Source organism: Nilaparvata lugens, chromosome 8, assembly GCF_014356525.2.
Source record: "Nilaparvata lugens isolate BPH chromosome 8, ASM1435652v1, whole genome shotgun sequence".
In the NCBI taxonomy this organism is placed as follows: Eukaryota; Metazoa; Arthropoda; class Insecta; order Hemiptera; family Delphacidae; genus Nilaparvata; species Nilaparvata lugens.
Window position 1 is genome coordinate 12,065,300 of NC_052511.1, and position 16,006 is coordinate 12,081,305.

General features: G+C 32.1%; 1 protein-coding gene across 3 annotated transcripts in view; it reads left to right on the forward strand.

Moving 5' to 3' along the window:
* Positions 1–16,006, forward strand: part of LOC111051011 (H(+)/Cl(-) exchange transporter 7) — a 101,134-nt gene that overhangs the window by 70,539 nt on the left and 14,589 nt on the right. For all 3 annotated transcript variants that reach the window (XM_039433943.1, XM_039433944.1, XM_039433945.1), the window contains 6 exons: positions 6,540–6,717; positions 8,323–8,454; positions 13,073–13,238; positions 13,364–13,502; positions 14,077–14,170; positions 15,662–15,831. In XM_039433943.1, the coding sequence (XP_039289877.1) occupies positions 6,540–6,717; positions 8,323–8,454; positions 13,073–13,238; positions 13,364–13,502; positions 14,077–14,170; positions 15,662–15,831 (879 nt within the window). The remainder of the gene's footprint in view (positions 1–6,539; positions 6,718–8,322; positions 8,455–13,072; positions 13,239–13,363; positions 13,503–14,076; positions 14,171–15,661; positions 15,832–16,006) is intronic.

Here is a 16,006-nt window from a genome sequence, read left to right on the forward strand (position 1 = left end):
ACACTTGCTGCTTACTCTCTACTAGTAGTTCTGTGAACAGTAGACCTCGCGCTCAGTAAGTTACATTGACCTGTTGTTATGTATTCTCAAAAATTGATACTTTGTCATCATAAAAAAACAAGATGGCATCAAAAGTTTGTCGATTTTCAAGAAATTGTCTGTAATTCTAAAAATTTCGATCAATTCTAAAAAATCAATTCAGCCATCTGATAGCTCCAAAATAATCATACTACAATATCCGAAAGATTTATTCAATTCCATCAACTTCTTCATGATTATTTTGGAGCTTTCAGATGGCTGAATTGTTTTTTTAGAATTGATCGAAATTTTTAGAATTACAGACATTTTCTTGAAAATCGACAAATTTTTGATGCCATCTTGTTTTTTTCATGATGACAAAAATTTTTGAGATTGCCATCATGGATAATTTCTTTCTTGATTATAAAGAGATTCATATCATTCCCAAGTCTGTACCTTCAAGGCGTCATGAGTTACACGGTTTCCTAATTGTTGGGATTGGCATTTGATGGAAAAAGCGTGTTTTCCGCTGCAATCAGCCTTCAACTAGATGTCATTTTGAAGCTTTGGAAATATTCTACAACACTATGCCAATAATAATATTGTTTGTCCACTGTGAATACATATACAGGGTGGAAAGTAAAAAATTGTCCCTGAAAAATGTATGTTTCAAGTTTTTGAAGTTGAATAAATAATAGAAAGAGTGGTCTGAATGAGATGATTCTCTCGAACATTATTTTTTGGTTAATACTGAACACTTTGGTGGTGAAACCAATCCGATATCTGTCACAATAACTACTGAATAAAAAGCAATATAAAAATTTCTGTCAATAATGACCGCCATCTTCTACTTTTCAATGATGTCGAATATTTTCGTTGTTTCCATCATCAATATTCTTATTCGTCTTGTTGTAACGAAGAGATTGAGACCATTTGCAAGTATCTATCTTGAAGTAGTCATGAAAAAATCGATTTTATAGTTCTAGCTTGTTACCTCATATACCTATGAAAAAACGCACCAGAAATCATACAGGGTTTTCTTTGGAGGGCCCTGGAGAACTCATTTTTTGCCGTACAGCGCATGAAAATGTATCGTTTTAAAGTTGAAAAAACGCTCTAAATTTCATATATTTAAAATTTCTCTGTATCTCTTGCACAAAAAAGGTTATAATGGAATGAAATTTGAACAAATTTAGAAAAAACGTTTTTTGGGCTTTTGAAGGTTATAACTAAGAAAATATGCGTTTTAGAGGAAAATTTTATGGAACAAAAATTGTAGAGGAAGACTTGTAAAATATTTTCGTCTGGAAAAACGGTTGAATAACTTGAACGGTTATTGTAATACAAGCGATATAGCAAAATCCTGAAAATTTTGGCGGCCATCTTGTTTCCGAGGTGTTTTCCTGTGAATTCGACTTATCATCATCACGATCCTTATTATGCTAGACCTAACGAAGAGATTGAGACAACTTGCATGAATGTTACTCAAAAATGACCACGGAATGACATTTGCGCCCGGACTATAATGGAAAAAATATAAATATAAAGAAAATAAAAATCTCAGTACCCTTTTTTTGAAATATTTTATCACTACATGTTTCGGACATTTATGCCATTTTCAAGTGTTTAAAGAAAAGAGATGGAAAAAATATGTCTCAAAGATATAGGAAAGTTGTCAATTTGGAATAAATTGTAAATTTTCAATATTTTTTTTTATTTTCCAATTATGGTAGGCTTTATACTCGATGATATTTACAGGACCTCCTGAAGGTATTTAGGAGGTCCTGATATTTTTTTTTTTTTTTTTTTTTTTTTTTTTTTTTTTTTTTTTAAGATTACGTCCTAAAGACTCCAGTCATGGAGTATAAGACAATTCATGTTATTACATAATAATTCTAACACTAAGTAGTTCAACCTAGTTTAGGTTTGAAAGGAATTCTTGAACACTATAAAAAGCTCTATCAACTAAATATTTTTTAATTTGTTTTTTGAAAATCTTCAAATCATCATTACTTTTCAAGATTTGAGGTAGCTTGTTATAAAATTTCCTACCAATATAATCTGGTTTTTGTTCAAATAACCTACTATTGTGACCCATTATATGATAATCTGCTCTGTTTCGCGTATTATACTCATGAACATCTGAATTCTGGATCACACCACTCGTTTTCACATGCATTACAACTTCATATACATACAAAGATGGCACAGTTAATAGACCAAGCTTTTTAAATAAAGGCCTACAAGAGTCTAACCTATTCACTTTCTCTATACATCTGAGTGCCTTCTTTTGAATCTTAAACACCCTGTCCATATTTTGTTGAGATGAATTACCCCATACTAAAATAGCATACCTAATATGAGATAGTATAAGTCCATGGTAAGCAGTTAACAGTAGTTTTTTATCATTCAGCCTAGCAAGCTGCCGCAGGACAAATACCCCAGATGATATCTTATTACATATCCTCTCAATGTAAGGATGCCATGTTAATTTCCTGTCCAATAAAATTCCCAAGAATGCTACTTTCTCTTCTTGGTCTAATTCATTTTCCTCTACAAACACATTTATTTCTCTATCCTCTACTGAATTATATTTACTTTTGAATTGTAGGAATTGACATTTCTTACTATTTATTGTTAATTGCCTTTGCTTCAAGAATTGGACAATTGACTGTACTCCAGTAAAAGCATTTATTTCTAGACTATCTAATAAATAATTGTTAAAGATAAGCGATGTGTCATCAGCAAACAACAGAGCTCTGTGATCTTTTAACTCTTTTGGTAATTGGTTCACATACAACAGAAACAGTAAGGGACCCAGAATTGAGCCTTGAGGTACTCCAGCCTGGACCTCCAGTTTTTGAGATTTAATTTTTACTATTTCATTCCCATCCACCTTGGTAAGCTCAACACACTGGTTTCTACCTATGAGATATGATTCAAACCATTTTAGTTCTATACCATTCACACCTACAGTTTTTAGTATTTCCAATAATATTCTATGGTTCACACAATCAAAAGCTTTGGATAAATCAAGAAATATTGCGGCTGCCTTCTCACCTGAATCTATTATATCTATTAGTCTTTCAACAAGGGATACTATTGCAGTCTTAGTAGATTTCCCTTTCTGGAACCCATGCTGTTCATCACATATGAAATTAATTTCTTCCAGGTGCATCAATAGCCTATTTAAAACTACTCTTTCAAAAATTTTACTTATTACATTTAGAATACTAATGGGTCTATAATTTTCAACTCTTTCACAATCACCGCTCTTGAAAATTGGCAAAATTTTTCCTTGTTTCAGATCATCAGGGAAAATACCCTGCTCTAGTGAAGTATTAAGGAGATGCAATAAAGGGTCCAGTAATTCATTTTCACATTCTTTTAAAATTTTGCTTGAGACCCCATCCAATCCTACTGTTTTTTTGTTATTCAAATTTTTTATTATTCTTGACAACTCATCTCTTGATAATGGATGAAATTTAAATACCTTTTCAATTGGCTCAGCATTTAATGTAGTTGTATTACAAGTATTAGTGTTCAGTGACTTTTGGAGATTATATGCAACCTGTTGATAATACTTATTGAAAAAGTTACAAATGTCTATACTATCATCCATATAATTTCCATGTTCATCGATTATCCTAGGGACATTAGTAACTGTATCTTTTTGAGCTGGTCTCCTATTTCTATTAATTACCTCCCAAACAGCAGAGTTAAAATTGGTACTAGTTGTTAATACTTCAGCTGTTTTCTTACACTTAGCTTTCCTCACTTCTTTTGCATAGTTTTTCTTTAGACATTTGTATTTGACTTCACTCGGAACATCCCTCACTAATTTAAATTCCTCATAGGCTTCCCTAACAATATTTCTTTGAGTAAGAATATCTTCAGTTATCCATTCATCTACTTTGTCCAATTTACTTTTTACTTTGACTTTTTTTATTGGACAGCATACACTAATGTGAAATCTTAGAGTATCAATGAATTGCTTATATTTGTAATTTAGGTTACAACTGTTATAAACACTACTCCAATTTTCTTGAAGCAGTTCCTGCTTCAAACAATTATATTTCCTAGCTCATATTGCTGAATTTCTTTCACAAAAGTTTTTTTTCTGCTTGGATTCTGGCCCTGCAACTTAACATCTAAAATTTGATAGTTATGATCTGATAGATCTGAGCTACCTAATCTGACATTACAACCTTCTATATTTGTGAGGATATTATCAATAATTGTCTGTGAAGTTCGAGTTACTCTTGTATATTCGTGGACCTTAATTTCTAAATTATTCATATTAATAATATCTCTAATGTCCTCTGTCATTTTATCCTGCCTGGCAAAATCGGTATTGAAATCTCCTACTACTATAACATTTGTGAAACGAGCGGTTGTAATTTCCAAAAGTGTGTGGAGCAGCTCACAAAATTTTTGCCAGTCTCCATTTGGTGACCTATAGATACCTAACACTGCTACCTCAAATCGATCATCAATTTTTAACCTTAGTCCCGTCACCTCTAAATCCATCTCAACAGAAAATCTCTTAACAAAATCCAGTTCATAAGTTTGGGTATTTCCTTGATTTTTTCTGTTACTTGAGGAAGATGATTCAAGTTAGGTTCATTTATATTATTTGAGCCACCCAGTACAATTAGATAGTCATTTTCATCAAAGTCTTTAGTTTGTTCCCTAGCTGACTCTACAACTGCATTAATTGATGCACTTGGCTTGAAAAAACATTGGACATCAAATTTATTTTTCAATCTTTTATCAAGGAGATCACTGCAATCACGTCCATGACTGGACGTCAGTAGCAGAACTCTCCCTTTCCTATCTTTATTTCCCTCAGCTATATTTTTGGTTGCTGTCTTCAAAACCTCACTGTACGTTTTATTTCGACCATTTTCAGAGCATTTCCCATCATTTAGGTTAGATTCTATTTTTTTGCATTTGGACGGAGGTTCTATCATACATTTAGTATTATCAAATTTAGATTTTAGTTTCTTTATTTCCTCCGACATTAGACTACATTGATTTTTTAGATTTAGTATTTCTTTTTATGGTCTTCATCTTGTAATTTTATAATCAGTTCCAAAGATTTAATTTCTTCTACCATCCCTAACCTTTCTTCCTCAGACGTTTTTAGAGTTACTTCTAATTGGTTTTTTAAATTAGTGTGGCTACTTTGTAGTTGAGCAACTTTTTCGGCTAAAGTAGTTTGAGGAACTGGGGTTTTTGGTTTTGGCGTTTTTGAATTTTGGTTTTGGGAACGCGTAAGTACTCCCGCAATGTTTACATTTCTATTAATAACCTTCGGTGTTCTATTTGAGCTCATCTTCCTATCTAAGAAATTATATTACTTGCAATAATAATAATTGATTTATAAATGATAGGATTTTAATTAGGTTATAATTTTAGTCAAGTAAACTATCTATGTTTATTTTTAAATCTCGAAAACCTAACCTCAAAATAACCTCTAAACGATGTTTGGCTTATAAAATAGAATTAAGAATTAAAATCTAAAACAAAATGATAAAACGTGATCAAGAAACAATTAATAATGAAATTAATACAAAATTTGTACTTATCCGTGACTATTTATAACACAAAATCTTCCAAAACCCAGGAGCAAAATTATGTATGACTTTCATTCACAAAACCTCAAGGTCATCTCTATTTATCATTCCAGTAAGATTGCAATTTCTATATGCATATCCCAGTTAAATAATATCGAACTAACTGAACACTCATTAAAAACTCTGACACCAAACCTGAGCCAGCCAGGTTACTTGATATTATTATATTAGTTATGTATTGTAGAAAAATCAATTGATTATAATAATTATTTTAAATAAAAATATAAATTCAGTACCCTTTTAAATTATTTTGTCACAACATATTTCGGACATTAATGCCGTCAAGTCAAAAATGAAAATGGCATTAATGTCCGAAATATGTTGTGACAAAATGATTTAAAAGGATACTGAATTTATATTTTTATTGATATTGAAAGTAGCCCTAAAGAAAAAAGACAATAATTATAGTGTATTATGCAATTCGTCTTGTTCCCCATGACACTTTCCAGTTTTCAATATGTCTTTAATTATTGATATAATTTTCAATATAAATGCCGTTATGTTAATTTGATACATTATTCTATTGCTTCTACAAAAGTGTGTTTCCCAAGAACATTTCTAATTTCCATATCTGTTGTTGATGAAAGTATATTCGAAAATAAATTTCTGATCTTAGAATTAAAATGAAATGAAAAGATGAAATTTATTGATTCCTTTCAACAAAAACATAGCAAGATATAATTCGAAAATAGGAACTAAGTGTTGGCCACACCAATCAGTATTCGTGGTCAACTTACAGGAAAATAACATAATCCTCAGTACTAAACAAATTACAAAAATGGTTATAAATTGATTATACAAAATAACATAAATTGATTTCTGAGTCCAGCATTATTAAAAAAGTCTCTTGCACTCCGTTCAATTGTTTGGCTTGAATTGCAGGAGGGCCCGATGATACATTCAGGTGCTATAGTGGGAGGGCTACTGGCGACGTTCCACCTGCCGGGATGCGATTGCACGGATTCAGTCTTCCACTATTTCCGCGAGGACCACGAGAAGCGCGACTTTGTCGCTGGGGGCTCTGCTGCAGGGGTCGCCGCTGCCTTTGGGGCGCCTGTTGGTCAGTGGATAATAATTGTAGTTGAGAGTGTTTAATCAATAGATTAAGATGTACTAGACAGTTATTCAATAATGCTCTTCAATTAGACTTTTAAAAATCTAAAGGCGCATCATGCACCATTTACATTAACGCTAATCCAGGTTTACATGAAGATTTGGTCGCATTTATTATGATGTTACTTGCTGCGTTTAAACGAACAGCTGATCTATCTCTATTTTAACTGTGTTGGTGCATACAGCCCTCAATAGCTAGTAATTCGGTAATGCCATTCAACCACAATCTGCTATATACTGCTGTAGTTTGAACCAATTTACCTAGAATTGTAGGAATTGTATTCCTAGTATTGTAGGAATGTATTCTAGGTACCTTGGTTTGGCCCGTTTGCACAGTCAAAGCCAAGGTATCTAGAATACAATATGTATTCTAGGTACATTGATCAAAGCTGAAGTTAATCAGCTGGTGGCTTGAACTCAAAATTAACCACACTATAAAGAACACGACTTGATTTGGATTTTATTCAGTTTATAGTAATTGAATTTTGTTTAAACTCAAACTATCCAAACAGCACTAAATGAAAGTGACTTGTAATTGTCAAAACAAAACAAGACAAAATAGTGAACTATATTATATTAATAATTTTATAACAAACGGAACAAGAATCTTGAAATTAGTTTGATTATTTTGAGTCGTTTCCATTCAATATGTATATCTAGACCCACCACAATACAGAAACTGATATAGTTCCACTTATTATAAATAATGAACCACTTCAAAAACGTTCATAACGCGTCAATCATTTAAAAGTAACGATTATTGATTTTGAATTGAATGGAGATATCCATTCCCAAAATATATTTGTATTTGATCAATGATTCTGAATTGAATGGAGATATTCATTCCCAAAATACATTTGCGTTTTCCCACTTCTACAACAGTATTGTATTGGCATTTTTATTTATTAATATTGGGACGACGGAACGCGGTTCAAGGCACTGAAAGCCGTGAACGTTTAAGTGTTCAGAGAGTTTTTGAGAGGGAATTTCCAAGTTTTTTTTTTTAAATTGCGGTATGGTGGATTGTTGGAAAACTGGGGTCAGTTGACTTCCTCCTCCTTCCCATCTTTTCGTCCTTCTTCTTCCAGTCCTCCTCCCGCTCTTCCTCCTCCTCCTCTTTCTCACCAATACTTTGGATATTATCATTCCGACCTATCATTTCCTTAATGAAAGTGAAAAATATTTTATTGTCTTAAATCTAACGGCAGTTTATCGAAATAAAGTGGAATCATAGATTATAATTCTCTTATTACTATATTATCATGGCTGTTTAGATGGCCATCATTTATCTTCAAAGGCAGTACATTAGAAACTTTCGCTGTAATATTTACCCCGCGCGAGTGATGCAGGGTTGAATCACTCTATATTCATATATAACATATATATCATATATTCATATAGTTATATTCACTCTATAGGTTTAATGGTCTATTAGATTTAATAAGTGCTTTAGAAACCAGGCCTCAAAATTTTTATCTTCTAAGCTTCAGTTAATCATTCAAATAAAATCAGCATAGGTAGCAATACAATAACGTCATTGTTTGTTTTTCAGGTGGAGTGCTATTGAGCTTAGAAGAGGGAACAAGTTTTTGGAGCCTCTCGTTAATATGGAAAATATTTCTATCATCCATGGTAGCAACTTTCACTCTTAATTTATCGCTAAGTGCTTATGAAGGACATCCAGGTCAGTTTACTTCAATAATAACAACTATTTTATTTCTCTTTTCTCTATTGAAATGGGTTATTCTTTTGGAAAATGCACTATTGATTGTTATCCACAAATAATACAGTAATACACAAGCTTGAATCTGTGATCTCACTTCACATTTCAATACGAGAGAATGAATATAAATACAAATATAAATCTGAGTACCATTTTAAAATTAAAGAGTACCTCTTTTTTAAGGGTACCTACTCAGATTTATATTCGTACTTCAAATTCTAAAAACAAGAGAAGAAACACTCTGAAATGTCTCTGATAAAACTAGTAACTGATCTGAAATGAAATGAAAAAGATTTATTCATCCAAAAACTAGTACAATAACAGGAAAATCTGTTTCTTATCATCTAAACATAGAAATGTACAGTAATAATGATGTAACAAAATGATAAGATTATTTTATAAGAATGAATAAAACAAAAAACGCCCCGAGGCCTAGCCTGTGTGGGGTGGCATTCATAAATCTTAAAACTAGAGCTAAGAACTCTAGAGCTAAGAACTACGTAGATGGGTAATTTCATGCGACCGACTGGTCTCTAAATATTAAAAATATACTGCTAGAATGACATAAATTAGAAGAAACAAAGTGGACTTTACATAAATAAGCTATTATAATAGGATATACAATTCTTAAAATACACTGACTACCAAATTTATCATATGAAATTAACCTCTAACTCTATAAGGGGTAAGATGATGAATGATGAAATCATTTCACATAAAGCAATTCCACGGGAAAAACATAAAGATACAAATACAAAGTATATGCACAATAATTCAGTGTAAGAGACCATTATGCAGATATAATGACATTGAATTGCAAAGTACATCGGGTTGAATTTATTATATCAGGGATATGAAAAAAGTATTAGTATCCTCTAATTGCATAAAGTACTCCTTCACTTCTTTAAGAAAAGTGTGTTTATTATTCAATTATTTTAGTGTAATAGGGAGTAAATTATGAAACTTTGGAGCCAAGAAGGAATAAAATTTTTTGAATAAAGTTAAATTTGGTCTCGGGATATTCACATCCAATCGATTTCTCAAGATATAATTTAATCCAGGTCTTTCACACCTTCGTTCAGTGCTGGCTCTATCGAAGAAAATCTTTAGTACTTTATTTATTTATCTACAATGCAAATTACACTAATGTAATAAAATTGAAAGATGAAATAATAAGGTAGTCCTTGTGCTATTTTTCTTCCAAATTTATAAGTAACAAAGTCCAAGATAAGATTAGAATTTCACGTGTACAATTTTTATAAAATTTTAGTCCAAAATAAACATTAAAACTTTATAAATATATGAATTTTAGAATGGCAATATTCTCATTGCTCTAAACAAAGGCCTTGTATGTTCAACATACCCTGCATTACAAGCCATGCGGATGAATGACTTTTGCAATGTAATCAATGGTTTGAGTGTTGTATGGTATGCTCCTGCGCAAATGGATAACCCATACTGTAATTTTGAGTCAGCAAAAGCTGAAAACATTTTTCTTGGATTGAAGATAATATATTTGGACTTGGGACTCATTACCATCCAATTCATAGTAAACCATCCCTTCAATGGGTTAATATCTGATTGCATTTTATTCTTTAATTCATCCAGGGATATGGCCTTGTAGAATAGAGCCGTGTCATCAGCAAATGATGATAGCTCGCCTTCAAACTTTCCATTGCATAGATCAATTTATAGATATATATATAAAGAGGCCCAGAAAGTACTGATCCTTTTGGAATGCCATGTGAAACCAATTTAAATTCATTCAATTTCGTACTTACTCTTGTTCGTTGCGACCTGTTAGCCAGGTAGGAAGCAAACCATTTGAGAGCTACACCTCTAATGCCTGCGCTATTCAATCTATACAACATTATTTTGTGATCGACAGTATCAAAAGCCTTCATGACATCAATGAAGAGTCCTGCGCAAATGAATCCTTCATTTGAACCATTATAGATTTTATCCAGAAAAAAACAAGAAGGCATCTTCAGTATTCAGTTTACTTCTAAATCAATATTATTGTTTAATACTGAAGTATGAATTCTTATTGAGAAAATTAACTAGACGCTTCTTTATAATTTTTTCATAGATTTTAGAAAATATCGATAGTAAGGCAATTGGTCTATAATTGGAGGGGTCGAGTTTATCTAATTTTTTGTGCAATGGTATTATCATTGCTAGTTTCAAGTCCTGTGGGAATTCTCTGATGCCATACTAAAATTTATTAAATAACTAGTATATCCAATATTTTTTCAGATATGTTTTTAATGAAAATTGGTGTTATTTTATCAAACCCTGGGGACTTTCTATTGCTGAGAGAATTTATTACGGATGATACTTTAATTACATTTGTAGGAAATAAAAAATAGAGTTCAGATTACAGTTATCTGTGGAACTATTTTTAATGGCATCGTCATACTGCAGGATATTGTCTCTATCTCTACATATTTTATTCCTTAGATCTTTGGCATTTTCAGGAGAAAACTCATTGAATATGTTAGCTACTTTATCATCAGATGATTCTTCCAAATTGTTTCTATCTTTAAGACTAATCTTATTGTTACTATTTTTAGTTTTTTCCCGATTATATCGTTCACTACATCCCACTGTTTCCTTGGCTTACCATCACTACCTATGAATTTATTTCTGTAATAAGCTTCTTTACACATTTTTATTTCGTAGCTTAAGGAGGTCTTAGCTTGATTATATTTTAGTTTCAAACCTTCATTGTGTGGGTATTTTTTGCATTCTCTGTATAGGGAATTTTTTCTATAACTTTTTTAAACAAATCATTGTGCATCCATGGTTTTAATTTTTTTGTTCTAGAAATATTGCTCTTATTGTGAATATTATCTTTTGAATGCTTCCCTATCATCAACTTGAGTATATCAAAAAAAACTCCTGAAAGCTTATGATGCCGAAGATGCTGTATATACTGGGGACCAATCGCACTTATCTAGTTCTGAATTCAAGGAACGGTAATCTATTTTGTATGAGTGACTGACTGTTTTTTTAAAGACTGGCTGCCCAAAATTAACGTGAAAGATTATCATGCAATGGCCAGTTATTTGGGAATCACAAACCTTGTTTTCACAAGTCATACCTTTTAAATTAATGCTACATCCAAGCAAAGCGTGATCTACGATAGAAGCTGTTTCTTGGGCGATTCTAGTGGGTTCATAAATTCTACATTCTAATTCATAGCTTGCTAACAAAATTCTATAATTATCAACGAAACTATCATTCTTTAGCAGATTTATGTTCATGTCTCCACTAATCAAAACGTTTTTATTGTCGATGCTCTTCGTGAATTTTTGAAACTCATCAAGAAATTCATTTTAACTGTATTCATGCAAACGATACATCCCAATGATATCAAAATATCTATTGTGTGGAATAATAATCTTAATGTGAACGTAGTCGAATGCAGTAGGCTACAATCGTTATTGGATATATGCTGACACTGGATGTCATTAATGATAAACATACAAACTTCTCCAGCTCTATGCTGGCGATTGCATTTCGCATATCTGGAGTAACCTTCAATGTAATATAAATCTAATTCATCGTCATCAATCCATATTTCTGTTAGGATGATGACGTGAGGCTTCTTTGTAAGCAATGCAACTTCGTCAGAAATAGATCAAAATTTTTTCTCATACTTCTTATATTTTGTTGAATCACTATTACACCGTCATGAAGTTCATTTAATATATCGGGTTGAATATCAATCATCTATGTGGTGGAAATCAACTTCATTTTTTTTAAATCCTGATTCATTAAAAACATTTGGGATCATAATACATTGGTTATTGGATAAAGACAATAAATGCTATAAATAATACTTTCCTTGATAGATCTACAATGCTAATATAATATATAACTAATTAATGAGATAATTGAAACGTATGATATGAATAAGAGCGATATTAACGGAGCATTAATTGATCCGGAAATAAAAAATATAACTTACAGATTAAAAGAGTCATTCTTTCAGGACAGTCACTTGATCAAGACTGGTGGGACGATGACTTTATCTCCCTCTGTTTTCTCAGGAATACTTTGCCGTTCTTCACCCACACGAATGCAATAAAGTTCTTTTCTTTCTTGATGGCACGAGCGGCATTCACGCGATTTTTCGACGATTCTGCGTGAGACTTTAATTGATGTAAATTGTGATGATCTCATCTCATATTAAATGAGATGAATAAACGAGAAAAATGAAATATTTAATATGAGATGAGATCAGTTACTAGTTTTATCAGAGTGTTTATCAGAGTGTTTCTTCTCTTGTTAAAGAATTTGAAGTAATCGATCACACTATTCTTTGTATTAGAAGTTTGAATGTTAGCTTTACGTGCGAGGGCGACAGTATTCTCCTCTAATAAAAATAAGTTTGTTCTTTCTACTCATTTTTCTGAATTCAAATTCAGTCAGAAATAGAAAAGTGCATTGATTATCCTCATGTACAAGTCACGAGTTATTTGGAACATTTTACAATAACAAACCTACATTTATGCAAATCTAAATTATAAGCATGGATCAACTCTTACAGTCTTGACTTTGTTTCCAATTTCAGGTCAGCTAACTCATCCTGGTCTGTTATTTTTTGGAAAGCTGAACGATTCGATAACAAATTACGAGCTTTTTGAGCTTCCTATATTTATCGGGATGGGAGCCATAGGCGGACTCCTGGGGTCTGTTTTCGTCGCAATCAACATGAGGCTGGCTGTTTTTCGCATGAAGTAAGATTCTCACAATCTATTACCTTACATTCTCAATCCTTTCAATTTCTTCCATAATAATCCATCATTGCAGAATGCTTTTATCAGGATGAATGACAAACGAATTTATATTTTCTATTTTACAGGTTTATCAAAAACAAGTGGTGTAAACTTCTGGAAGCGCTTCTAGTAGCATTTCTCACTGCCACTTCAGGAATAGTTTCAATTTATGCACTCGACTACTGCCACCCAGTAACTGAAACAAGCCCAAAATACGCTGTCAAGGTACATTTCAATTTCAACTGTCTTATAGTATAAAATAATAATATTAGATGCGGATCCTTATATTACAGAAATATAAGATACAACTTTTTATATAATAAGAAGTACAAGAGGAATAAGAAGAAGAAGAATCGTCAGCTTCTTCATATGAATTATTTCAATTTTGCTTTTATCAAAGTAAAAATAGGATAATTCATAAAATGTTAATAGAATCTATGATAGGCCTCAGGGCTATCTATTAATATAATCTCACTAGAAACCTCCTTTTTTCAATGTGTCTAATCACATCAGTTTTATAACGTTATCGATCTTATAATTACTTATGAAGATGTGAATTATTTGAATGAATATTCTAGATTCTGAGAAAATCTACCTTGATAGACTTGAAGTTGCTCTAAGGCCTGAGTTCCACAATCTAAGTAGATGATGAAATGAATATAATTACGGTTATACAAAAAAAGTGAATGAAAGATCAAGGGAACAAATAAAGTGGAAGGAAATGAACATACGATTATATAACAATAAATAGACCTATCTAGTTATTTATGGGAATTTGAAATTTTGAAATATTTTTCAGATGTTTTGTAAAGACAAAGAGTTCAACGAACTCAGCTCATTTTGGTTCCAAAGAGCAGAAGACACATTGAGATCTCTCTTCCACGATCCGAAAGGTAAACATCACCAACCTTATCAGTTTTCTCTTATAAAAATTGCATCTGATGATCTGATTGAGAATCTGATAATCCTCTTATATATTATTGGAATTGATACTTGTTGCATTACGATTGGTTAAATGGAGTATTGTGAATTATTAGTCACAGTTATTATAGAGCAATAGGGAGACCATTCAAACTGAGTGCTAATCAATTCACAATTATTATTAAACAAAAATCCAAATTAAATGCTGTAATCCACCCCGAAGACTTCTTCTACTGGAAATATTGACAATAGGGTAAACAGCAATATGGAAATTCGATGAGCGCTACTATTCAAAAATTATTTGTCAACCCGGGAATCGAACCCAGTACCTCACAATAAAATTGCCGGTCAGGAATGCTTACCCTTACACCAAACTGACAATCTCTGGATAGCAGCGCACATTTTATACAAAGCCATAGCGGCCAGCCATGCTCCTCCGTTTAACTGTATGCTCAATGTAATACATTCATATTCATTATAGATAGTTAAACCCCCGATATTAATTGAAAGTGTACTCATAGTGCACTATGAGTGTCAAATTATATAATAATTATTATTAATTCATTAGCATTAGAATAATTGCAATATCTCAGTAGACAGACTGGCCGCTATGGCTTCGTAAAAAAGTGAGCGCTGCTATCCAGAGATTGTCAGTATGGTGTAAGGGTAAGCATTCCTGACCGGCAATTAGGAGGTACTGGGTTCGATTCCCGGGCTGACAAATAATTTTTGAATCGTAGCGCTCATCGAATTTCTATCCAGCTGTTTACCCTGTTGTTAATATTTGCAGTAGCAGGAGTCTTCGGGTTGAATTACAGCATTTAATTTGGATTTCCGTTTAATAATAATTGTTAATTCATTAGAATTTGAATAATTGCAATATCTGAGTAATTTCCATCTTATTAATTCATTCAGCTTTTGTTGGGTATATTATGATTATATTGTGAATTTGTGATTAGTGGAGTAAAAAGTAAAAATTAATAATGAAAAAATTGATTCAATAGTAGGAAATATTTGAGTATAATGAAATCAATTAAGACAGAAGGATTGCTAGATTTTACAGTAGTCAATACATCAGTAGATTAGGCAATAGACAGTATCAAATAACATTGTACTGTATAATAAAATTTCAATGAGAACAAAATGATTATCGGTTGCTCGGTTCCTGAGTTGGTAATTACTTGAGAAATTCATAAAGTTCCATCAAGCTACTGAAGAAGAGACTCCAGGTATCATATTTTCAATTAGGCAACTTATCTGGAAAAATATCAATTTTCAAGATTGAAAGCTGTTCCATATTCTTATTCACGGGAATGCTTTTCCAATTTAAGCTTAACGTCCCTTTGGGCTTTACATCTTATGCATTTTTTGTTGTTTTTTCTAATGATGAAATTTCAATTTCAATTAATTGTTTCTATCTTTATATAATTTTTAAATCTAATTAATCCGAATTTCCATTTCAGGTTCTTACACGAGTGTGCCGCTGTTTGTATTCTTCTTGCTGTACTACACAATGTCAATAGCGACGACCGGACTCAGCGTCTCAGCCGGGGTGTTCGTTCCCTCCCTGCTGGCTGGTGCATCATGGGGTCGATTGATTGGCATCGGCATAGAAAACTTTTTTCCAAATTCGGTGAGTCCAACCAATCAGAGACCAAAACATTTCTCCCACTTTGTCAAATTGATAATTTTTGAACAGTAGTTTGTAACTGCTCAATCTTCCATCTTATGATGTCAATATATCATATCATTCTCGTAACTATACTGATATCTAGTAGAATAAAACAACATTACTTTTGTACAAATTA